Here is a 26,250-nt window from a genome sequence, read left to right on the forward strand (position 1 = left end):
ATTCCTGTTTTCCTGTTTTTTACCTTTTTAATTTTATGTCTTTGTTTTGCCTCTTTGGATGGCAAGAAATGCACGTAACCGCAGAAAGCACATGACAAAGTCCTGGTAGTCAGTCTCTGTCAGGCTGCTCGCTCAGTCCGGCCTTGACTACGCCTACAGAATATGGTGGAGGCAGCCATGTTGCCATAGTAATGAGGTTGGGAGGTCTTGTCTGGAGTTTTTACTGGGGGGGGGGCAGGGACAAGGTGGGGCCTGACCCTGAGGAAGGTCTGTGGCCTGACCTCATGGCTGCAATCAGCAATGATGAGCCTGTGGGGGATTTATTGTATCTGAAGCCTGGAATATAGCCAGCCCAAACACAGACCTCCGCACTATTGTCACCACTACACAAAGAGGGGAAGGTGTTGTTCTTCAAAGGCAAGTTATCTCAACTATCAGACAAGCAGCACGACACTACATTCCTCTGAAATGTCAAACAGGGCCAATAGGAAGGGCTGTTTGTGCTCTAGTGATCTTATTTTTTCTGAATAAGTCCAAGAATATTTGGCAGTCGTCTTCAGGAATTTCTTTTTTTTCTGTCTTCCTACCTATTATATCAGTCAGTATGCTGCAACACCTGAGGAAACTTCAGGAATAAGATTAACATTGTACTGCAATTGGTATTGGTATTAAAAAAATATTTAAGGGGACTTGAGATTGAAATGGAAGATATTGTGAATGAGTGCATTCATGCCCAGCTTCTTAGAACAAAGAGGGAATGTGACTGAATTGATCTGATCTTTGTGAAATGGTACACGTAAAATAAAATAAAAAACATTCTCAGTTTCAGCATGTCAGAGTTAAGGCATCAAAGGAACAAGGCAAATAAATTATTGCCATAACAGGACACACTATCTAGACACTCTTGCTCAATTAGTTAAAAATTAGTTAGTCATTGATAAATCACAAATAAATTTTAAATTAAATAAATACAAAGCAATTCCATATCGGATTTAAGACTTTTCTACCATTTGCAATAACATTACATAGTATATCAGAAAGATGTGTCTTTTCAGATACAGTGCCTTGCAAAAGTTTTCGGACTCTTCCTATGGCATCCCATTTTGTGAAATTGTTTAAAACTTAATATATTATTAAAACATTGAATGATCTTACTAAAGAATTCTAAGGGCAAGATAAATTGCAATAAATGTCAGCAAAACCTATGGAGAAAAAAAATCTGAACTATGTTAATTACATAGGCATTCCAAATCATGAGTTTACAGGACTATACTGTATGGAGAAAGCACCATTGACAGCAATTACAGCCGAAGGTCTTTTCGGGTAAATCTCTACCAATTTGGTACAGCTTATGGTGTGATTTATACCCATTCATCTTGGCAGATTTTCTAAAGTTTTCAAGTTGTGTGGGGATTTATGTGTAATGTAATTTTGTGCATTTAAATATTTTAGTTTTGCCACAGCAAAGAGTTTGATTACTTATGCAATACTGTCTGTTCCATTTTATTTCATGTTAATTATTTACATCTTTCTTTTTTGGTTTTGTGTGGCGTAGGTTGTTCATATAACAAGTATTAAATACTACTTCAATGTGTCATGACTGCTTGCTTTTAAGCAACAAAATCCTGTTCAAAGATCTAAATACTATTGAAAGTTTGTATGCCTTATGATTGAAAATTCACAAATGTGATCCTGATTCATTAAACGTACAAAAAAACACAGCCAGGGTGATACAGACCAATCATCTTTACCTCACCCTGGACAAAATATGTTACCAAAGACCAGGGCAGGAGAAATGTAGCAGTAAAATAATTTTTCATGTTATCTTACATAATTACTAAAGAGAGTAGCTGAGGGGCATGGGTATTGGCAGAAGTGGAGACTGATGCCAACACGAACAGAAAGAGTTTCCTGTCATTACATGGCAGGCAACTTAATATTGACATCAATAACCCTTTGCTGTTCTGCCCAAGTTAATGTAAGGTCTGCCAAGTTACACTGCTAAGCAGAGCCAATTTTCTCCTGATTGCGTGGGCAGTTTTTTTTTGGAAAGTTCACTTCCGTGTGAGACTAATCACAAAGCCTCAGTTTCACTTATTTAAACTGAACACTTTAAGACTTTAAAAATCACTAAAATGTGCAAAATAGTTAAAAAAAAACACAGAGGCCTGTTGGCTTTTTAAAAAAAAATTCAAACGAGGTAGTATCAATCAGATTCTTTCAAACCAATGAGTTCCCTCACTCTGAAGAGACCAGAAAAAAAACATTTCAAATTATTTTGGATGAATTGAAACGGAGAGGTGGACAACATTTTTTCATTCAACCCCACTATTATCATAAGAGTTTTTTAAAAGAAAATGATTATATTAGCTTTAAAAACATTATTATTAGTGCATTTTGCTTGGGCTTTAATTTAAAAAACTATGAAATCATGATTAAAGAAATAAAATAAAAGGGCCGGTCTCTTAACTAATTACTGTTTTGAAGTACTATTTAGGTAGTATTTTTGTTTTATCCTTTTCCATTTGTCCAATTTTCATGGAATTTTCATGGCATGCTTTACCGTAATAGCGTCCTGCTGTTGCTGAGAATTCATTTCAAATACAGTGGCATGTAGAGTACTCAGCTTTTCCAAGAGGAGCTACTATCAGTTTGAATTAGAATATTTTCCATTGAAGGTGTTTAAAGGCTTGTCTGTGACAACAAAAGTGTGGAGGCGGCAGCAGCAGCTGGAATGACCGAAGGCCACAGGCCTGCGTGCACTGTTTGGATTGTGGTGTCTGTAGCTTTGATTTTCAGGAGCTCCGGCACCACTCTACTTTCCTTCCTGTTTGGGATGTCTCTCTGGGGCCTGGGGTTCAGGTTTTCAGTCCATATCTATTTTCCTTCCCCCTGACACTGCGCTGTACTTCCTCCCACCTGGGTTATTGTACATCCTGCTTCTGTTTGCTCAGCTTCAGCGACGGTGCACGAAAACAAAGAAATTAAAAACTGTTTTTTTGGCTGATTTTGAAATGGGCTCCTCTGGAGCACAGAGAGACTGAGCCACAGGGTACATCCTGATCTTGCAGACGGGGAGAAAGTCAGGCTGCATGGCTGTGTCAGAGTGCGCCGATTGTTGGAGCAAACATGAACATCCGTTTATCAAATTTGTTTTTGGCGGACCATTGTGAAATTCAAAGCACATCAAAGGCGTGACTGAAAGGCTGACTGAAGCACTATAGTTATGTTCTGAATTCAACCCAGCACTGGAGACTTATCCAATGTTAACGGGGGGCTTCAAACCCTATTGTGAATAAAACATTCATTTGCACACGCTTGTAAATTGTTAGATGTGAGAACTTAAATGAACTATCAAAGCTTTGCAAATTAAGCCAGTGAGTCTAAAGGAGAGACTTCAAGAAGAAAAAAAATGAAAGGAAATGAAAGCTAAACTTTAAGAATTTGATTGTTTGCTATTCTGTGACAATTTGGTTGTACCACACCACCATTTCTTGATAGATTTAATCCCTGTTTGTCAACAGCGATGATCCAGTTCATGCTGCAGGAAACAACAACAACAAAAAACCAATTCTTATTTCTTAAATATGACATATGAAGTAAACCTAAAAGTCTGCAAAAAGCACTCCAAGAAAAACAGTTTTCCCCTCATGTTTAGAGAAAAACATGGAGTAGTGCATTACTGGCATAAGATAGGAGGGAGGTCATGAGGCCAGTATAAAAGGTGTAAACATTTTAATTAACGTCGCCATTGAGAAAGACTACAGGATGCCCAGTGCCTGACTGGTTTCCTAAAGACAGCTTTCAAGTGGACTGTTCTTGTGCCAGTAAATCTGTGCGCGATTGAATAGAAATGATGCTTGCCGACATGTCAGCATTCCTGTTTTTTGCAGCTTTCAGTTTGGCACTCTACACTTTGAAATGCTTTGATTTTTACTTTTTACAGAGCTTGTACTGTACCAAAATCAATGAAATCCTATAGAGTCTTGGCCGATCTGTGGAATATGCGCACAAGAATGAACTGAAGCAGTGCTGATGAAATTGTTTGAGCATGTTCATTAGTAATAAATGCTAGGAGACGGATGAAAGCACATATTGTTTGACAGGAAATTTTGTAGCTCACATGTAGTGTATCCGGTCAGTTCAACTCCCTTTCTCGGGCTTCTTGTACAAGAATTTAGACATCTTTGCACTGAGAACATTCATCAAGGCCTGTTTGGGGGGGGGGGGGGTTCATGGCAAATCTGTCAGTACATAATAAAAGCTCGAACTTTTAAGTGCTGTGCTGTATGTAAACGGGGCCTGCGTGGCTCTCTCCTAATTCACCTGCTTGTGTCTGTGTTTCAGAGCTGTGCTATGAATTTGAGCTATCAGCTGTCCTGGGGATTGCCTTTGGAGGTTTCCTCATTGGTGTTCTTCTCATTGGGGCTCTGTGGTTCATCAAGACGCACACTGGTGAGAATCACTTTTATCCTGTATACTGTATATCTCTTTCAGTTCACTTTCATCACAAAGCCTTATTTCAAGTTACTACAGTGCCTTGCGAAAGTATTCGGCCCCCTTGAACTTTTCAACCTTTTGCCACATTTCAGGCTTCAAACATAAAGATATAAATTTTTTATTTTATGTGAAGAATCACCGACAAGTGGGACACAATTGTGAAGTGGAACGAAATCTATTGGATTTTTGAAACTTTTTTAACTAATAAAAAAATGAAAAGTGGGGCGTGCAAAATTATTCGGCCCCTTTACTTTCAGTGCAGCAAACTCACTCCAGAAGTTCAGCGAGGATCTCTGAATGATCCAATGTTGTCCTAAATGACTGATGGTGATAAATAGAATCCACCTGTGTGTAATCAAGTCTCTGTATAAATGCACCTGCTCTGTGATAGTCTCAAGGTTCTGTTGAAAGCGCAGAGAGCATCATGAAGACCAAGGAACACACCAGGCAGGTCCGTAATACTGTTGTGGAGAAGTTTAAAGCCGGATTTGGATACAAAAAGATTTCCCAAGCTTCAAACATCCCAAGGAGCACTGTGCAAGCGATCATCTTGAAATGGAAGGAGTATCAGACCACTGCAAATCTACCAAGACCTGGCCGTCCCTCTAAACTTTCAGCTCAGACAAGGAGAAGACTGATCAGAGATGCAGCCAAGAGGCCCATGATCACTCTGGATGAACTGCAGAGAACTACAGCTGAGGTGGGAGAGTCTGTCCATAGGACAACAATCAGTCTTACACTGCACAAATCTGGCCTTTATGGAAGAGTGGCAAGAAGAAAGCCATTTCTCAAAGATATCCATAAAAAGTCTCGTCTAAAGTTTGCCACAAGCCACCTGGGAGACACCCCAAACATGTGGAAGAAGGTGCTCTGGTCAGATGAAACCAAAATCGAACTTTTTGGCCACAATGCAAAACGATATGTTTGGCGTAAAAGCAACACAGCTCATCACCCTCAACACACCATCCCCACTGTCAAACATGGTGGTGGCAGCATCATGGTTTGGGCCTGCTTTTCTTCAGCAGGGACAGGGAAGATGGTTAAAATTGAGGGGAAGATGGATGCAGCCAAATACAGGACCATTCTGGATGAAAACCTGTTGGAGTTCAAAAGACCTGAAACTGGGACGGAGATTTATCTTCCAACAAGACAATGATCCCAAACATACAGCAAAATCTACAAAGGAATGGTTCACAAATAAACGTATCCAGGTGTTTGAATGGCCAAGTCAAAGTCCAGACCTGAATCCAATCGAGAATCTGTGGAAAGAGCTGAAAACTGCTGTTCACAAACGCTCTCCATCCAACCTCACTGAGCTCGAGCTGTTTTGCAAGGAAGAATGGGCAAGAATTTCAGTCTCTCGATGTGCAAAACTGATAGAGACATACCCCAAGCGACTTGCAGCTGTAATCGCAGCAAAAGGTGGCTCTACAAAGTATTAACGCAAGGGGGCCGAATAATTTTGCACGCCCCACTTTTCATTTTTTTATTAGTTAAAAAAAGTTTCAAAAATCCAATAGATTTCGTTCCACTTCACAATTGTGTCCCACTTGTTGGTGATTCTTCACATAAAATAAAAAATTTATATCTTTATGTTTGAAGCCTGAAATGTGGCAAAAGGTTGAAAAGTTCAAGGGGGCCGAATACTTTCGCAAGGCACTGTATGTCGGTGCGCAACGTATATAGTAGCAATATTCTAACATTTTGCTATTTTCTTTTGTCTTCTGCATTGTCCTTTAAAAGTGACAGAAAGACTGTGAATTACATTTGAAGATTGAATTGGATTAATTAATACATTTCGCTTGCTAGGATGAGCTGGGATGTTTGAGGACCCAGCTTCAATTATTAACAAAGGAACAAGTAATAGGTTTATATATAAAAGGTTATTTCTTGACACCTGAAGAAGGCTCCACGGCCGAAACGTTGTGTTCTCTTTCTTCTTTTTTTCAGCATGGAATAAACCTATTACTTGTTCCTTTGCAGCCTACGCATGCTGACGCAGCTACCCACCTTCAATTATTAACATACTTTTAAGGAGAGTTTAAAAGGATATGTAGCCAAAAGTTGTATCTTCATTAGAATTGTTTTACTACATTAGAAGATTAATTAGAAGGCTATGGTTTAGGGAGAATGGTCAGAATTGGTAAAGCTATCATGCCTCTCTCTAAAAGACACATTTTTAATATGGATCAAATGTAATGTTTTTTTTTCCCCCTAGGATACTCCTCTGGGCTTGATGTTGGATCAACCCATCTTTCAGGTAATAACTTGTTCATTTTTGTTCACACTTTCCGAATCCATTGCTGGTACACTTACTCACAACGCAGACTACACAACAACTATTTTTATAGGAGGAGATGTAAGCCAGGGTAAGTCTGTAAAAACAATTGGGGCTTCTTTTTTTTCCCCCTCACAGGTTGTCCTTGTTCTCTGGTCAAACGGCAGCCAGTTCCCACCAACACATTGCCTTCGGAGAACAGCAGTGCGAACCCCAGTATTGGCAGCACCCAGAGCACCCCCACCAGCAGCATGGCTTAGGAGAAACTCAGGACCAACATTTGCAAGCACAAGAAGGTTCTGAAATGGTGGCTTTCTTTTTATCTTTGTGACAGTGTAAAGAGCTTCACAGTTAACCACCTCCCTGAACCTACTGGTGAGGGGGAGGGAGGGACCAAAGAGAAGACAGGATAATCCAGACTGTTACTTCCCAGCATCCGCGTGCCACTCTGGGGAAAGCAGAGTCTGAATTCAATGGAGACTCAACTTACAGCAACAGGAAAAACAAAGCATATCCCTCAAGCACTAACAGGAAATTCATCGCATTCTTTCAATAAACTGTCTAGCACCAACAACAGCACTGTAATGATCCAGAAAAGACAAAAGATATGCTTTTTAGAACATTATTAGAGACTTTGTTTGCCTTGTTGGCCGCAATAGCAGTACTTCTGCAGTATAAGCACCACATTTTTAAAGCTGCCTAACAGGAAGTCAGCTTCGGCTGCCAGTTTTTTTTATCTAACAACAGAAGACCTCCATATCTTTTTATTAAAGAGTATAAAAGATAAGATGAGTGATAGCCACACCTACAATAGATTTTTGAATCATCCCTCAGCTAATTGTTGTATGTTTATTTTAATAAGAAGCAAAAGCGAATCTGACTTTGAGTTTAGAAATGTTTAGAAATGGCTACCTCTATATTCGTAGAATTTACCTACAGTTAATGTAAAGCGTACATTTGGCTTTGACTGTAACACTAGGTCAGAATGCAGGCCTTGTGGACAAGTAAAATTTCTCTTCTGTGGCCGAATCATCTTTTTGTGCATTTCATGCAAGTTGGATAACATCTTAACCTTCTTAAGCATGTGACCATTTAAATCCTCAAGTTTGTCAGTTCCTTCAGTGGAAATTAGTGCAATATTCTCAAGAAATGGCGCATCACTTACTAAGTGAACTGTTGTCATTGGAATAATATGCAATTGGGATGGGGCCAATTCGTTTTACCAGAGGTCTATGTTCCAGTGAATGTAGGAGATTTGAAGTAGAAGAACGACTCTGCAGTTGCGTTAAAGGAACTGTTAAAGCTTCTTGATTTATCTGAACCAAGTAAAAACGTACATCTCTGCATAAATGTGTAGCTTGTTGTATTTAAATCAAATGATTTGCACAGGAATGAGATTTAGACTGGGTGTAGTTCTGGTGATGCAGAAAACTCCGGCTATTGTTCCAAAATGTAGAGGCCACTTGAAGATTAAGTTATTTGCAAAGTGATCCTGCAATCTGAAAGGCAGTGGACCTGGAAAAGTAGGAGTCCTTTTACAAATGACATTTGCCCCTTTGACCTTTGTCTCTGTTTCAGAATCATTACCAATATATTATTCTTCCCCCTCTAATGTTATATGTACAACATTTTTTTAAAGAAAAGAACAAAACTCTTAAAGTGAATTATTCATAAACATTTCCAAATAAGCTTTTTAATTGACCTTTATGATAATTTATTACAAATGGCATAATTTATTCTTTTTTATTTTAGAAAAGAATATACTGTATGATAGTGTATTGGTGGGGCGGCGCAATTGTAAATAAATTATTTTAAATGCATAAAACACAGTTTTGATGTGAAAACACAACATGTTTTACTCAGACCAGTTAATACATATATAGAAAATACAGTATATAGCAGAAACAATGCTCCTGAACCATAATTTTCTTCTTTTTAAAAAACAATCCTAGCCAAGTACTGTATATGTAGTGTGAAAATGACATATAGAATCAATGAATTAAAAAATAAATGTAGCTACTTTTGTATTTAATATGACATTTCCTAATGTCATGTTTTTGTGTTGGGTGTCTTAACGAAATTCATGTGCTTGTGTGTGTGCGAGTGTGAATGAGAGAGAGAAACAGAGCACATTGTAGGTGAACAGGCAAGCGGGAAAATACCACTTGATTCTGTGCAATATCTTTAATATGTACTCTTATGTTTGTGCTTTGTCCATACAATGCATGTTAAAGTCTATGATGTTTCTGTTTCCTCCTTATAAAGTTTTCATATGAAAGTGACATGGCCTAGGAAAATACAGTTTTGGATTTGTTAATACATCTCAGTTATTCCAAAAAAACGACATTTCAGTCTTGCATTTTGTTCTCTTGAAATGCTATCAAAGGATGCAGTAAATTTAACTGTGACCTTTCATATGCTTTAGTAAACAAATGGGTATCTTCATTCAGGGATTCTTGAGTTTAGCACATGGGGTTTGGCACAAATATCTCATGAGAACTTCCTCCTAAACTCAGTCTCACTGCACAAGGGAATGTAGCAGTATCTCTTAACTCAGTGGTGCATGACACAGGTCCTCAAAGGCCGAAATCCAGGAAGGTTTATAGTCCTCTTTAAATCATAAAGAGGCCAATTCTTTTCTGGAAGTTTGAAAGTGTTCCCGTTAAGCTGATCATTATTTCAGTTTAGTGGAATGAAAATGGGAAGGCACTGTAGCAGACCACAACTGGAGATGTAGCTATCTTGTTAGAGCTAACATTCTTCTTGATTAGCAGGGAACAGGACCTGTAATACAGCAACCAACAGTTTTGTGAGTCAAGTGAGGCACAGAGCATTCTGGATACTTCTCTCATGTTGTACATGATGACGACCTTTTCAGTATGTTTTTACAGACGATAAAAGGTTGACTTTTACTGCTTTGGGTTGTGTTGCTTTTCTTTTGAGTAGGTTGAAATCTGTCGGGATAAAACAAACAAAAAAGAGGGGTCTGTGTGACTGGAATATCGTGAGAGTGCGTACGACTCATAGGGAAAGTATGTCAGAGAATCTGGAGTTTGTAAATGTGGCCTTATCCCTTATTCTATCAGTTGTTTTCTCAAGCAACACAAGCAGAAATTTACCATCATGATAGGAAAGAATGCAGAGAAAACAACAAAGCTGTTCTTAAAAGGCCCTCTTTATATCTTTTGGCTGAAATTGCAGAAACTGGTCCTGTATCCCTGCTGTATCTTCTGCACTGGGCAGGTCTTGCAAAATTTGAAGTCAGACCTTTTATTAAACACGAGACATGCTTATCTTAAATGAAAGGCTCTCGCTGATGCTTGTTTCCCAGTGTCATCATAGTGCCATAAATGAAATGCTGTGCTTGTGCATGCTGGTAGGACAATCATTTTCAAAGTGCTTTAATCAAGATCGGCTTGTTGCCTGATTATAGTTTTCCATGCAATTTCATAGCTGTGTGGCACTGTAAGAGCCTGCCAGTAACCTGTGCAAAACTGAGAATATTCAGTCAGTCTGTTGCAGCACTGAAATGCTGTTCTCACTGTGAGAAAATGTCATACTGTGAGATCTGTGATGCAGTGACCTCGATACACAGCAGAAATAATGCAGCACTGAAGCTCTGTAGTACTGAGAGCAATTGTCAACAGGGGAATGCAAATGTTATTCACTCTACCAAAACCAGGTTCTTTGCAGTTTAATTCTTCACATTGAACTGCTAATGTTACTGACATATCTCAACCATTAAGGGAGCCACAGTCAATATTTTTTATCTTTAGTACTTTTGCATTGAATTGCAACTTTTGAACTCAGGTTTTTTCCCAACTAAAATTGACATCTTGAGGCTTAATCTGAAAGAGCCTGGTTTGGGAAGAGTGAGGCTATACACAAAGTAAGCTTTTTTACCTGTCCAGTGCTATTCTGGAGTCCCCAGGATCAAATATGAGTGTCTGATCTCATGTTTTAAGCAGCCCCAGAAATCAAATAAGTTGTTTTTAAATAGCTGAAGATATCAGTAACTTGATATAGCACTAACATATTTTACTTTTTTTAACTACAGTATATTAGTAGACTACTGCCTACTAATATACTGTAGCCTACACAGGTTAGGAATTTATTCATTGTAACATAAAACAGAAGTTCTCTAAAGCCCCTGTTAAATAATCTAAAGGGAATTTTCAACAGAAAGGATTACAATACAATCCAATAGAATACAATACAAGTGAAATGTCGGTAATCTATGAATTATGTAATTTTAAGATATCACTTTTTGGGGAATTGTGTCATGAATTTAACCAGAGTCTTTTAAATATCTACAGTAGGAAGACAACTAGAAACTGCAGGTGAAAATATATTTGCTACATCATTTCTAGCTTTGACTGTATCCATTAAGTCAAATATTTGTTCTGGAATATAGTACCTTTCATTTTGAGAGCCACACTGAGTGTGATATGTTTTCTTTGTGTCATTTGTAATCTTACAAGTAGTCCTATTTCAAAACACTGTTTCTATTTTAAATCTCTCTTATATAGATTTGTATATTAACAGTTAAATAAAAAGAACTTGGTATAACACATAAAAGGGTGTGGAACTTTTTTCAAGACATGACAGCAGTCACATCTACAGTACACCTTGTCGCCTGATCTCATTGTATCTGGAATGGTAAGCAAGGCTGGGCCTGATCAGTACTGGGAAGTACTGGTCATTAAATCAGGAGATTTACAGGTAATAATAATAATTGCTTACACTTATATAGCGCTTTTCTGGACACTCCACTCAAAGCGCTTTACAGGTAATGGGAACTCCCCTCCACCACCACCAATGTGCAGCATCCACCTGTGGCAGCCATAGTGCGCCAGAACGCTCACCACACATCATCTATCAGTGGGGAGAAAAGCAGAGTAATGAAGCCAATTCACAGATGGGGAGTATTAGGATGCCATGATTGGTAAGGGCCAATGGGAAATTTGGCCAGGAGGCCTGGGTTACACCCCTACTCTTTTTGAGAAACGCCCTGGGATTTTTAATGACCACAGAGTGTCAGGACCTCAGTTTTACATCTCATCCGAAGGACGGCGCCTGTTTACAGTATAGTGTCCCTGTCACTATACTGGGGCATTAGGACCCACACAGACCGCAGGATGAACGCCCCCTGCTGGTCCCACTAACACCTCTTCCAGCAGCAACCTTAGTTTTTCCCAGGAGGTCTCCCATCCAGGTACTGACCAGGCTCACACCTGCTTAGCTTCAGTGGGTCGCCAGTTCTGAGTTGCAGGGTGATATGGCTGCTGGTAACCCTGAATCTTGGCTAAATTACATTGTGGGCTTGTACAATGTGGCCTCACTGGAGTTTCCCCTTAATTGAAAATGGTGAGCAGTTTTGCACTTCTTCAGCTGATCGAGCGTGAGGCTGCTGGTGTGTTATAACTGCCACAGTACATATCACCAAAGTGGGTGCTGAATTTCAGTAGTGGATGAAGGAGGATCCTCTACTATATGTGAAGCACTTTGAGACAAAAAGTGCTGCATAAATATAACAAATTATTATAATTTGATTGGCCTCCATTCTTATTTTTTTTCTGTAATTACTAAAAAATATTCACAAATGCCATTGGTTTCAGAAATTCTCATATTACATACTTGTAAAAATGAAAAACAAGTCTATAGAATCACAATCATATAACCAGTTTGTAAATCCCGGTTAATGAAAAGACAATACTGCCCTCTATTAACGGAACAAAATAGAATTACATTAATGTGAACTGATGGGAGGCTTGAAATTATATAAATAAAACAATAAATGTAGGGTTTTTTTTAATTAATAGAAAAGAGCAATAATGAACTTGACATTTTGAAAGTATAGTTTTACTAATTAATCAGTAAAATATGTTTATACTAAGAATAAGTTCCTTTTTTTGAACCTGTGAACAGTAATGTACAAGTCAGATCAATAATTAAGAGAATCAGTCTTCAGGAAACAAAATAATCCCAAAAACGTCACTTTTCAGAACACAGAGCAGTATTTAAAAAAATGCTTATGTCAATGCCAGTAATTACAGGGAAAAAAAAACACAACCGGAAAAAAAATAAAGTAACATAGCACAGGAATGTGTGCAAAATGTTAAATGTCAAAGGTTAAATCATCATTCAATATACCAAATACTTTTCTGACCCTTTGTATCATTGCTAAAAAAAAATAATCTTGCAAAAATGCCTGGATAGTACAGGACCCTCTCGCAAAGAATGGATTAATTTTATCATAGGTTAAATCTGAAAAGAGGAAAAAATAATATAAGCATGTACTGTATGAGGCCCATTAGACGAATATTTGAATCGCACCGGATCTCAGTAATATGTAGGAGACTGATCTTTTTTCTTCCCCTCAGAATTGTTTTCTTCACCTCTTATCCTTGCTTTGGCAAGATCTTTTTTTCACTATATGTCCCTTTTTTTAGTGTTCCTTTTACGTGTATTGGAAGGCGGCTCACACAAATCATACCAAAGAGGGACCGTAAATGAAGAGGAGAGAGGAAAATAAATAGCGTATATGTAAATTAATGGAAAAAGTAATGAAAAAATATATAAGAGAGAGAGTAGCAACACAAAAGTATGAAGGAATCGTCCACGCTTGGGGGTGGAGGAGGAAAAAAAGAAAAATACCAGTCATTATAAAAACTAACAGTTACAAATTTGAGAAGGCTGATTGGCCCAGTTTGCCTGCCTGGTACAGTATCTAGATAATTGATCGCAGTATCTCATTCAGCTGATTCTTAAAACACATCAGCGTATCAGCTTCAACAAATGTTTTGATAACTTGATCCCAGTGTTCTCCTGCAGTCCTCTGCAAGTTATTTATATATTATCATAGATATTTTGTAGTAGAGCGCTTAGTCTTTATAGAAATCTAATTGTATAAAAATATTATACTGTATATATAAAAAAAGAGATTGAATTCCACATTCATATTCTCTTTTGTAGTTTCATAACATAAATAGCTTTAGAGGTTAATATAAAATAACATATAAATAAAGACATTACAAAGAACCCATATAAGAGTGTTCTCACACCACGAAGAAGGCTCCACAGCCAAAATGTTGTGTTTCCTTTCTACTCTTTTCAGCATGGAATAAACTTTTAACTTGTTCCTTTGCAGCCTACACATGCTGAATCAGCACTCACCAGCACTATGGGAATTAAAAAAACAATAATTACACAAAACAATGGTTTATTAACAGAATCTATGCAAACAATGAACTCAGAATCTTAATAAAAGAAAATGAAGCACATACTGTATAAGGTATCATTGATACATACTCTAGATAGTAATTGATCTATTATGATGATACTTAAACTATAGTAATAACCTTATTATAATTTTCCTCAGGAATTAACCCTAAACAAATGTGCACTTCAGTAACAATTAAGAAACAAGACCTTTACCCCTTTGATGATCAGTCCCAGTGTTCTATGTACTGTAAATAACTGAAACTGAAATTTTTCAGAAAATACTGCAAAGAACTGTTTTTCAGAATTACAGTGCTGGTTCATACCAATGAACAATTTTGAGTATGGATTAGTTTTGGTGATTTACAGAGCCATTTGTGTGAAGATACAGGCTTGTGCACAACTTTTCTGTGGTCTTGTCTGCCATCTTGTGGTCATGTTGATCTAGTGAGTATAAACAATATACTTTGTACTGTATATTTCAATTGTCACACACGAAAACTGTATCAATAATTAGTGTTTCAAAGTCAAATTATTGGATTTCTTCAGAAAACAAAACAGTGAAGCTCAAATTACAGTACTATGTGGAAGTGCTTGTAATTCCCTCTAAATAAAAACATAAACAATTTATTCAAAGACTGCATCAGTGTTTTCTACTATTATAACAACAACTTTGAATGTTACTTATAACATGAATGTTACTTATACTGTACAACATAGATTGGGTGTGAATAAACCAAGCTTTTCGCGTACACGTAGCACTACCTAATTCACATGAACAGCCACTCAAGGTAAACTACACATAAGCAGCCAATATGAAGTGTTGAAGGAAACAGGCAAGATGCAACTTAAAACATTTTACAAAAAAACATAAAACACAATTATCCAGCAGCGTATACCAGCACTAAATCATTTTTTTTGTTGTTGTAACCATGATAGCCCTTCATTAAATGTTAGTAGCATGTCTCCTGCCCTGTCTTACTCACTCTGTGCTCTGTGCTGGAAGCAGCCACCTCTCAACTAGTAACAAAACAACAGCAATTATCCAGTAAGTTTACGCAAGCGTTTATGCAAAGTGCATAAAACAAAAGTAATCCGAAAAATACTCAAATTAATACTTGAAAAAAAAAGGAAAATGTAGAGGAGTCAGGACCTCGTTGCACAGTTCACAAAAACTGTGTCCTCATTTTGTAGAAACCTCTAGGTCTCAGGCACTGGTTTTAAAAAGTATGGGTATTCTCCAGAAGTGTGCAAGCCCTGGTTTTTCTGATCTTCTGAGCTGAGAGTCATTCTGAGAAGTGTTTTTATCAGAAATAAAAAGAAGAGCAGGGAAGAAGTGTTTATGCCATTTTGGCATGCCTTGAGAATCTCTGATATTACTAATAATCGGTGGCTCTGTGGCTAAGGATCTGCACCTGTGGCTGGAAGGTTGCCGGTTCAAATCCTGCAGCTGCCAGAGGAGTCCTACTCCGTTGGACCCCTGAGCAAGGCCCTTAACCCCAACTGCTCCAGGTGTGCTGTACAATGGCTGGCCCGGTGCTCTGACCCCAGGCTCTCTCCCTGTCTGTATGTCTCATGGCGAGCCAGCTGGGGTATGTGAAAAGACAAATTCCTAATGCAAGAAATTGTATAGGGTTAATAAAGTGATGTTAATAAATGCTTACACATACTGCCAGTGTAAGACCTGTATTACTGCCAGGTCCGGTAGTGAAACATGAGAAGTAGTAGAGTACAGTAGCAAATACCGTACTTTTTGTCCATGGCTTTTTCCAGCAATCGCTTCAGACAAGTGTAGTACCCAGAGGCTGAAGAACTTCTATTGTTATACCCACCCATAAAAGGGTCCATACTAACAGGCCAATAAGCCTGACTCCTGTTGAATGAAAGGGTCTATGTTTTATTGACGTTTTTATCTATGTTTTATTCTGGATTATGGGAACAACTATTAGAAGTAAGAGGACTGCCTATATCGGCATATAGATAATATACAGTATATATATATCCTAATATCCTAGGAGAGAAGTCAAAATGGAATTGTTCAATTGTACTGTAGGTCTTGAGTAATGAACATGTTATATTTCTTTGAACAAGCAACATCAGTAAACAAGACACACAAGGCATATGAAACTGTGTATTTACATTTTCAGAAGGATTTTGGTGTAAACGATTCATTCTCAAATTGTATTGTATTGAGACATGCAAGTATTTGGATTGAGAAATAATAATTAAACAGAAAATGGAGGATGCAGATAAGTGTTGAATACTCAGATGAGGGTAATGTACTTTAATAGAATACCACAGGGATCTGTAATAGGGCCAGTGCTCTTCTTCATTTATATCAATGATCTCTATTCTGGCATATTAAATAAACTAGTTAGGGGTGCAGAGACCAAATTAGCAGGATTAGGAAAAACACTCTAGAAGCAGCAAAAATTTAAAATAGATCAAATTTAAGCCTGATGACATTTTATGTAGAAAAGTGCAGGGTTTTGCATGCACAAAGAAAAAACAAGCTATAAATACAGGCAATGCTCATCTTTATTCCATTCATCCTAAACAACGTGCAGAAGCAATTAAAAACATAAACAAAATATTAGGATATTCTGTATACTTACAGAATTGTGTAATGTAGACGTAAGGCTTTGTTTAGGATGTTGTGTACAATTTTGGTCACCATGATACAAAAAAGACATTGCTGTTCTAAAATCCACCCAGAGAAGAGAAACATATACATTTTTACTAAAATATTTTCCACAAAAGTTGAATGGATTTGATTTAATTTTGACATAGACCTAATGTTCAAGTGTGTATTGCTCTAGCAGAATGTGTTTACTTAGAAATACTGCCTTTTTACAGTATTTTTATTTCTGGGAAAATCCTACCTGCAAAGCGTAGTTTTGGTTTTCTGATGAGGACACCACCCATATTACTTTTTTCAGCCTTTTGTCTGTACGTGCCTTCAGAACACGCACAGAAGCAAGTTGTCGCAGCTCAATAATTGTATCTACTGTCTTGAAAACCCTGAAATAACAGATAACAACAGCCTGCACCCAAGCCGTAAAACATAATACTCCTCATTACATTGCAAATGATTTATAATCGCTCACGAGGCTCAGTCACCAAAGGCTGGTAAAACTGTCAGGTGCTGGGAAAGTCACCTTCATGGCCCCAGTCTGTCCAGAACATGGACCATCAATTCATCACCAGCTATAGAGAGCCATAATCACCACGAACGCACTGCAGTGCATAAGTGGGGGGCTGCCCCCCCTTCATTTTCACAATATACTCAGCACATAAAGGTGTAAAGAATGTATTTATAAAGCTGTCAGCTCAAGGTCTACAGCATTTAAAAAGGACACAGTGTATAAAGCTGGAAAATAAAGCAGAGTGACTGCATACTCACATTAGCAAAGTCGCACTGCCAGGAAGTGACCCTGAATTTATTTTAATAGACTTCCTTCCTGCTTACGGACACATCATAGATGCTGAAATACAGTGACATTTTAGCTGTTTTTATTCTAAAATATAATGCATCTTTTATTAGCAGAAATAGTACTAAGCAGTGCAAATATGTTTTTTTTAATCCTTTGCCTTCACCCTACACTAAAATATTGTGGCACATAGATAATTCAGGCCTTCAAGCTTATCCTGTTCTATAATCCTATTTGGTTTTTTAAAATGAATTACCATGTGAAAATGTTGGGTGATAATAAAAAAAAGTATTTCATACTGTACAAATTGTGCAAGCTGATTGACCAGAAATCTAACTTCTAACTACAGGCATAGCAATGTAAATTGTTAAAGGTCCTTAACAAATACGTTTGTATATACAGTACCTCGCTGGGAGCTGATCTAGTACCAGACATATTCAGAATTAGTAGCCTCATCCCTCATTAAACAACCACTTTAGTTACCAGTACTCGCTAAAATGATCGATATACTGTATATAACAAAAATAGCTATGTGTATGAGCCAGCTAAAATGATCTCCAAGCTTGTTGCTCGTTCTTCGATTTTCATATTGTCTTAACAGAAGTTATAAGGGGGTTATGGTGTAGAATAATATTTTGAATGCATAATTTGTAAAAATAACATTGAGAATTTGTAACATTTGATGTGCATTACGCACACACGTTATTGATATCAATAAGGTGTGTGCACAAAGGGTTTTATTCTGTCTCTCCACAAGATTAACTAACATAATTTTTAAGTAAGACATTTTGATTAGGTCGAGTCAAATCTATTGTACAAATATATTATAGAGATCATGCAAATTTATTTCTTCACATAACTACTTTCTAAAACATTTAAACGTAACAGAAAAGTAAATAAAAAGTTTTAAAAGAAACTTTACGTAATGTGGACAAAACAAATGGTTTTCACTAAGGTGCCCTCCACAAAACGGACACAACATTTTACTGTCGCAGTGTTTATAAGATTTTAGACAATTCGCAAAAATGTCTCACCTGTGCACTCCACTTAACGCTGCCCTCTCAGCTAACAACAGATGTTACGGTATGTCCTTTGTGAGAACTATTTCCATTTTGAGCACATTTAATTTGTGCACTTTCTTGTGTGTGCACCCATTTATGTTTGTGTTGCCGGTTTTTGTTTGTGCACTCTTTTTGTTTATGTTGTTTCATTTTTTGTTGTGTGTACTCATTTTTTGTTTTACTGCTTTGCACTGCTGGGCCACCGTAGTTTCGTCTACGAGCAGACATTTTCGGAATTTTGCTTGCACCAATACGAACGAGGGTTGTCTGTATTAAGAAGTTTGTGCGGTATTTTATTTTACTCAGAATGCTTGAAACTCGGTCTTTTTTCTCCTTTAAAACTGCTACTGAGAATGATAAAAGCATAGTTTAATCGATAACAGTACATTACGTAGAACAAATTGAGAGAAAATTAACAACTGGGATAGAAAATTCAGTCAAATGCTTTATGTGCTTTATTGCTCTACTGTAGCTGTAACAAGATGCACATTGCAAAACAATTTACTTAAAGGCATCGCTGCAAGTTCTAAGATTTTAAATGGGTTTCAATTTGCCAAACGGGCTATTTTGTGAAACATTCTGGATATGGTTGACTTATCCAGAATGGATATGGTCCAATTTCAGCCATTGAACTCAGTGCCGCTTTCAATGTTGTCATTAACTTCACAGTAGTGGCAACTCTCACCAGTTCCTTATTCAACTGACAGCATTGCACTGTCTGTTTTCCTTCCACTTCTTAATGATCAACTTCACCATGCTCAAAGGATCTTTAGAATGTTTTTCATTCCCTTCTTCTGATACATGCTTTTCATATATTTTATCCCTGACCTGATTTGAAAGCCCCTAAGTCTTCTTCATTGAATATTTGCTTTAAATTCAACCTGAACAAGGAACCTCACAAGGACAGATGTCTTTTTTCTGAAATCACAAGAAGACGCATTATTACAGACACAGGCCATTCAGCTAACGGCTTGTTAAGGTCATTTTTGCACCTAAGTGTATTTGTTTTTTCTCCACAGTAAAAGGGTTTGAATTTTCCATTGTTTCATATGAAAGGTTGTTTCTTTCACATTCACACTTCAAAGTGCTGGTAAGGCAAGCTTTAAAGCCACAAAATGCGACAACTCTGCCAGTGTCGGGATACTTTTGCAAGCCACTGTACGGCACGTCTAATCCAATTGCCAATGCAGGCCTGACAATGAGAGTCAGAGACAAAATCCGGACTGAGGAGAAGAGGAAAGAATACCGCAGGGAGAAAAAGAAATCATGAAGGGGTGCTGCACACCTAAATCTCTGCCACTCTCTCTGCAGCTATTAAGCAGAGTAGGTGTCATTTAGATCACCATCCTGCCAGCGGAAGAAACAGCCCCCTGATAAGCTAGGGCCTAGAGATGGATCATTTTTCCTGTTTAAATGTCACAAAGCTGTCTGAATGAGAAAGTGCTGCTGTGAACTTCTTGATAAATTACAGAGTGCACTGAAGCCTCCTCAGCTTGGGGTCATCGAACCTTTGCTCTCTTTAGTGCCTGTGACTGTTAATGACTAGGCAGTGGCTCTTCATAACCAGTTATTAATTATAAAAAGACAAAGGGCAGAGAAAGTTTTCACATACTGTACATATGACAGGGAACTTTTACTTTTTTTACCGGAACTGAATAGGCTGGCAGTCTCTGATTTGCAACCTTTTGCAAGTCATTTTAAAGCCAGTTTAAACCAGTTATATTATTATATGAAATTAGCTTGTGACCAGCCAATGGCAGAAGATGAAATACAATTCTATTTTCATATGCCTCTAAAAGTGTAAGACCTTAGTGAGGTGAGCAGGTTACAGAGGCCACTTGCTTCCAGCAGTGTATCTAGGCAGTGTAGAACTCTGCTGCAGCAGAAGACCCGATATATTTGTCTTCTTGTGACTGATCTTCGATCTGACTTCTACAAAATTATCTGCTGTCTAGGGAGTGGCACTGTGCATGTTTGCAGCCAATGAGTGACTGGGATCAATTCTTGACAGGGGCAAAATAATTATACTTGTCACAATGGTGCAGTCAAAGTATTCCATCCCCTCTTAAACCTAGACACTAAAAAAACTCTACAGTGGCCTTTTGGTGTGCGGGAGTATTTGGAGCTTGAAAATAGCTGTGTCAGATCCTGGCAAAGAAATACTGTAGAGATCTGTGCTTATCACATACAAACGTGTTCTCTAAAGCATTAGATGTCTACCTGAAAAGAGAAGATGATTTGGGAAATGATATTGCTGGGTGTTAGAGTAAAACAATCCACGTCTTTATCTGAATTTTTTTTAGTTTTGTTCTTCAAGAAAAGCCTTAGTTTCATAGTAAGTAAATGGCTTTGTGCTAAAAAAAAAGATGTTAGCTCTCCAGATCCACAAGAATAATATCAGAGCAATGAGTCAGTATGGGATGAGGCATTATACAAAGCAACAATTATAGTCTTGTCTCTCGACTGAACATTTGCAACTTTGAGCAAAGAATTCTTCAGGGTGTCAATAATTGCCTTTTTAGATATTTTAGTTTGAAAATCTTATAGATTTAAAAATTACCTGAGTGAACTACTAAATCAACATACTGTAACAAATGATTACTGTGGCATTCAGTGTAGATTGCGGATGCTGTAAAATGCTGTAGAATAGGGCAGAAAAAATATTCCTGTGGTAAAAAAGGAACCATCTGAGACTTTCAGGAAGATGATTATCTGATCTTAGAATTTGTTTTATTTTCAGTCATCTTCTGACAGATACAAATACAATATACTGACTGATGGACCACAACCTCAGTAAGTGGAAATGGTTTAGAGCTCTACACAGCATGCAGCATTTAGGGCTTAAGAACTCTCCCGTTGCTTGTTACAACACAGACATTGAATCTCAGAACTTACATCTATAGATTGTTTAAAACATTTTTCAAAGACTTGAGCTTCCTGTGCATGCACTTCTATTTGAAAAGTCTACAAAGCCGATTCTCTGAAGAGTTTATCAAAATGTGGGACAGAGACTCTGGCTGCTGTAGTTTTCTTTTCTATTTGTTGTATTTCCCTAAGGAATAGATTGCACCTACTGTAGGAAGACATACTGTATATATATATTTGAATTTGCTCTCATTTAGCCTTTTAAAAAATGTGAAAAAAGTAGAATAATATAATTGTCTTCAGTATTTAATAATTTGTGCTTCGATAACAAATTAAAGTTTATGTCAAAACTCCTTTTTCTTTGATAGAATTAAACAGATGACCATGAAGGAAATTCTTCTGATGGCTGTCACTGAAATAGCCCTATGTCAGGAAAATGCTCAAGGGACAAGTGACAAGCAATACAAATTTCTAAAAGTGGGTCTGTACCATCCTTCACTTTTTTGGTTGCTATAGTAAAAAACTTATGAGCTCTATTTACAGGAGTTCATGGCGTTTGTGTTGGTTATACAGTATGTGGGAGTTAATTGTATTTCTTGTTTTATGAAGAAAGATGATACAGTACATAGGTCTGATTTGAATTTAAATTGTTACTTTATTCCAATAAGTGTGTTTCTTCCAAAATGATAAGTGTTCACTCTGGGCTCTTAATGAGTGGTGTTGTAATAACCACTTCTAAATAAATTCAGATACAAACATTCCTTTGTTCCACTATCCATTAAAGCTGTCACTGCAAATCTCAAGGATAGACACCATTTTTACTTTTACAACCCACGTGAGTGCAATATGTTTAGGTGATGAGCTATAAATGTTACATGTTGTTATGTGTTATACTGTACATGTGCAATAGAATGATGTGCAATGTTTTCTTATTTATTGTAATAGTATAATGTGCTATGTTTTTCTTTTCTTCTCTTCCTTTTTGTTTGCATTCTATTTATACGTACAGTAGTCCACAAAACATTTCCCTCAGGGGACAAGAAAAATCGTATCTTAACACGGGGCTGATGTCTGCTCCTCATCTATGACATCTTTAATCACGTTTATATTCTCAGAGACAAGTAAAAATGCATCTACTATCATGAAGTAAATTTTAACAAAGGTATTTGGAATAGTTCTATGGTATATTCAGATGTACATTGGATAACATTTCTAAAAGAGTTTTGATAGGGAGGTAGAGCATTGCTTAGCTTCTGCTGATGTTGGCTTTGAAAGGAAGTTAGTACCTTGTAGAACTATTGTTAACACAATATGTGAACAGAGGCTGGCTCAGGTGCAGCACACATGAGATCGGTGAAGATCATATTCTTCCTGGCTGAAGCACTTTCCTGAATACGCATTCAGGCATTCAGAATATCAACAAAAACAGTCCAGCTGTCTTATTTGGTGGTCAGGTGAAAATAAAAAATGGTTGGCCAAACACAAGATTTCTTCTGCTGCAGAAAGAATTCTGGGCAGAATTTTGTTGTTTACTGATTCAATCTCTTGTCCTGGCGTCTTGAATAAACTTAAAAGTCCTGACTAAATGTAGACGAAATGTAGTCACAAGATTGGTAATGTTCTCATATTGCTAGGTTAGATGAAGAGAGAAAAGAAATGAAGAGGGAACAAGAAAATTAAAACTACTGTTGTCATGCTCTGTACACCTAGAGGGCGCTGCTCTTCTGTCCTGTTCCTAGTTCCCTGTGATTATTCATGTCTTTCCGTTGTGTCTTGTTGTGTAGCTTATTTACTTCCTGTGTCTGTTCTGCTCCTGGCTCAGCATTGAGGGTACGGATGTCGTGAGACCCGCCTAGCACCAGGTCACCCCACGTCCGTGGCCTGAGGCCATAGGTTTCTGTACTGACATTGTCTGACCCCCTGAGCCTGGACTAACCTCCTTGTTGCCCCCTTTTTACCGCTACGCATAGGGTCTCTACTGCTCTCCTGGCCATTCCACGGCTTGCCCTTCTGACATCCATGACAAATGTGCAGCAGTTTTTAAAGCATGGGATCACAGTTGGTGATTGTTTATGATGTCATCAGGTGTACGTCCACCCTGCAGGTTCCTCATTGGGTTGGTCATCCTTTGGCTGATTGAAGTGACCTGTGACCTATTGTCTGGATGAAAAGAATATCCTCTTGTGAGTCCCAGACTGAGGAAAGCCATGTTGTACAATGAATCATTAGAGAGTTTGAGAATGAATGCAGTATGATGTGTCACAGACATGGATATGCAACTTATGAGGAAAGATCTTTTCATGGAGAGGCCTACTAAAATAATGGTTTGTCAAGGCAACAGAAAGATTCTTAGGACGATGTACTGTTGATTTTCTGACAAATGTTAATGTTGAGACTTTCTCCTATAGCAGTTACTGGAAATATCCTGTTGTAATGTACCTAACCAATATGGCAATTGGTGCAAAGAAGGAACAGCTGGAAGTCAATCAAATACTGGACTCTACAATCTCTCTGATACGAGAGCCTATCACTCCCTATGTTTAAACAAACGTTTAAGATACATTCTCTCTGGATCCCCTGCAGTCTATAGACATTCTTGTGACCTCTCTGTGCCTGATGGTGCAATAGAAACTTTAAAAAAATATTTTTTCTGTGTTTGCCATCTTGTCTGAATTTACCACCCCCTTAAACTGCCTTGTAGTGAATGTTCATTTAATCTGACTTATAGTTTGCCTCACAATCCTCTATGTATTACATGATGTCCTTATCATTAACAGGCATCTCTACAAAATAAATATAAAAAATGACTGACTGCAGATGGTGCAGGCTTGGGTTGTCTTGCACAAAGAGTATGAGCCTTTAAATTGTCTGTCTTTATGCATTTTCTTGTCTTTTCATGCATTTTCTTAATATCATTAATCTTAAAATTTTAAATCTCAAAGACAGACACACACATATATATACATACTGTACAGCAGTTTGCTTTACAAATACAGACTCATACAAATATGACATCTTTAAAATACACTGCTTTGCTGTGTTTGCAACAATGATTATTGGCATGTAAGTTGTATTTATTGTGTATCGCAAGGATTGTGTAAAACAGAAATATGACTTTAGTGTGTATTGTCTTCCTAGAATGTATTCTATTTTATCCCTTTATGTGGGAAAGATTAGATTTCCAACATAAAACTACATCAAAAAGCCTTGTAATGCTGTAATCAAAATTAGAAAAAAGACTGTTAGATGTGAAACAATATCTCTGATGCTGGAATGTTCAATATGGATAAACCTTCTGACAGTACAATGCATAGTTTTAGGCGTGTTCAAATACTTACTTTATTGCAATAGATAAAACTGTTAAACTGATGTCACTGCTAAGTGGTAATACTAACCCTATCCCACACTGATTGATGGACTGTTAAAGAACTGAGGACTACTTTAGCATTTATTTAATCTGCTGCCCTCTGCTGTTATAATTTCTCATTGCTACAAAATAAGTCAAAGAAAAAATACATTTTGTGCTGTTGATGTCTGTAGATGCTTGTGCATTCTTTGGTAACAATGTAATTCATCTGTAATGCCAATAAATTGAATTTCATTCAATTTCGAAAACCAAAGTGAAGGATCCACTGCCCTGTGTTTATTTGATTGTGCGTTCTCTAGCACAATCAATGAAACATTGGGCAATGATATTACACAGTATGCAGTTAATGTGATAAAATGCATAATCTGTCACAGGATTATTGGAGAAGGGAATTCTTACAAATGTAGGAATGGGAAAAGCATGGTATTATTAATCATGTGAAATACAGCAATGCCTATTGCTTACACTTATAATTTTAATCTCTGTGGAAGAAAAAGTAGTCTCTAGAGCATAGAAAATAGTTTGTTAATCTATACACTCCATACATAAAAATACAAACATAAAAATACATAATATGTGCATATAACATAATATATGCAGCTATGGGACTACCTTTTAAATAATACAAAAAAATAAAATATATAATGCTACTTTAGTGTCTGAAATATGGACACAAAATAATGGAAATGTTTTGAAAGTCACATGCTATAAAAGCTGTCCCTAGGGCATTTTTTAGAAGGAGTAACATCTTTATTGTTGCATCTCTAATCTGGGTTTGTGTCATATTTTTTTGCAGAACTCTTTCTTTGTAAAAGAAACATAAAGGATAAGTCATAAATGAACAGAAACTTTTAACAAATGAGTAAAATGTAATTAACTTTTTTACTGTATTACTGTGATGGTCTTTATGTCAGAAATTTTAGTTTGCTTGATTTTATGGAGTCGTGATGTAGCATTTGAAAAACAATTTGACCTTAGGAGGAACCTTCCATAATAAACATTTTTTTTATAACATCTACAATATCTGTAACGCTTAAGATTATTTCTTAATTACATCTGTTGGCAGTTCATTTAGTTCACTCTACTGCAGAGTTGTTGTTTTTTTTTGCAGCCAGGAGTCATTCTAATTAGTGAAACACCCTTTTATTCATTAAGCCTGCCATTCTTGTTACTTATCTGAAACTGATTAATACATTTTACCAACTACATTTCCCCAAAGCAATGAAATGGAAGTCAACTAAGGTGCGTGAAAAATACCTTCAGGTAAACTGAAGCTCACTTTTGTTTGTGTGTTGCTTTCAGAATGTTAAACAGTGCCCCAACAAGCTGTTCTCATTCAGTTTCACTTGCTTTAATTAAAATAAATGAGATTGTTACAACTGAGTACAACGGAATGTGTAATAAACAGATTGAAGCTGGACATTCCAATAAGTTATTTATGAGCGTAAAAGAATCCACTAGCTCAGAAGTTCAATGGCTTTGAAAACAAAGTGAATTTTGATATAGTAATTGTGTAATTATCTGGAA

General features: G+C 37.2%; 1 protein-coding gene and 2 long non-coding RNA genes across 4 annotated transcripts in view; 2 read left to right on the plus strand and 1 right to left on the minus strand.

The window, feature by feature from the left end:
* Window positions 1-11,356, plus strand: part of eng (endoglin) — a 50,700-nt gene extending 39,344 nt beyond the window's left edge. Inside the window, exons 12-14 of the mRNA XM_088615349.1 lie at window positions 4,348-4,455; window positions 6,719-6,760; window positions 6,917-11,356. Coding sequence (XP_088471475.1) covers window positions 4,348-4,455; window positions 6,719-6,760; window positions 6,917-7,038 — 272 coding nt within the window. The 3' untranslated portion in view covers window positions 7,039-11,356. The remainder of the gene's footprint in view (window positions 1-4,347; window positions 4,456-6,718; window positions 6,761-6,916) is intronic.
* Window positions 8,609-18,602, minus strand: LOC148644044 (uncharacterized). 2 transcript variants are annotated; one of them, XR_015928956.1, is made up of 3 exons: window positions 18,465-18,602; window positions 15,415-17,484; window positions 8,609-13,959 (listed from the first exon to the last, which is right to left on the minus strand). It is a non-coding gene; the product is annotated as an uncharacterized LOC148644044 (long non-coding RNA). The 2 variants fall into 2 exon arrangements; XR_015928955.1 differs by having other exon boundaries at window positions 8,609-17,484.
* Window positions 18,458-25,744, plus strand: LOC148644045 (uncharacterized). Its single transcript, XR_015928957.1, has 2 exons — window positions 18,458-18,513; window positions 23,461-25,744. It is a non-coding gene; the product is annotated as an uncharacterized LOC148644045 (long non-coding RNA).
* Window positions 25,745-26,250: the final 506 nt, after the last annotated feature.

The sequence above is a fragment of the Lepisosteus platostomus genome, chromosome 21, assembly GCF_059453375.1.
Source record: "Lepisosteus platostomus isolate fLepPlt1 chromosome 21, fLepPlt1.hap1, whole genome shotgun sequence".
Taxonomy (NCBI): Eukaryota; Metazoa; Chordata; class Actinopteri; order Semionotiformes; family Lepisosteidae; genus Lepisosteus; species Lepisosteus platostomus.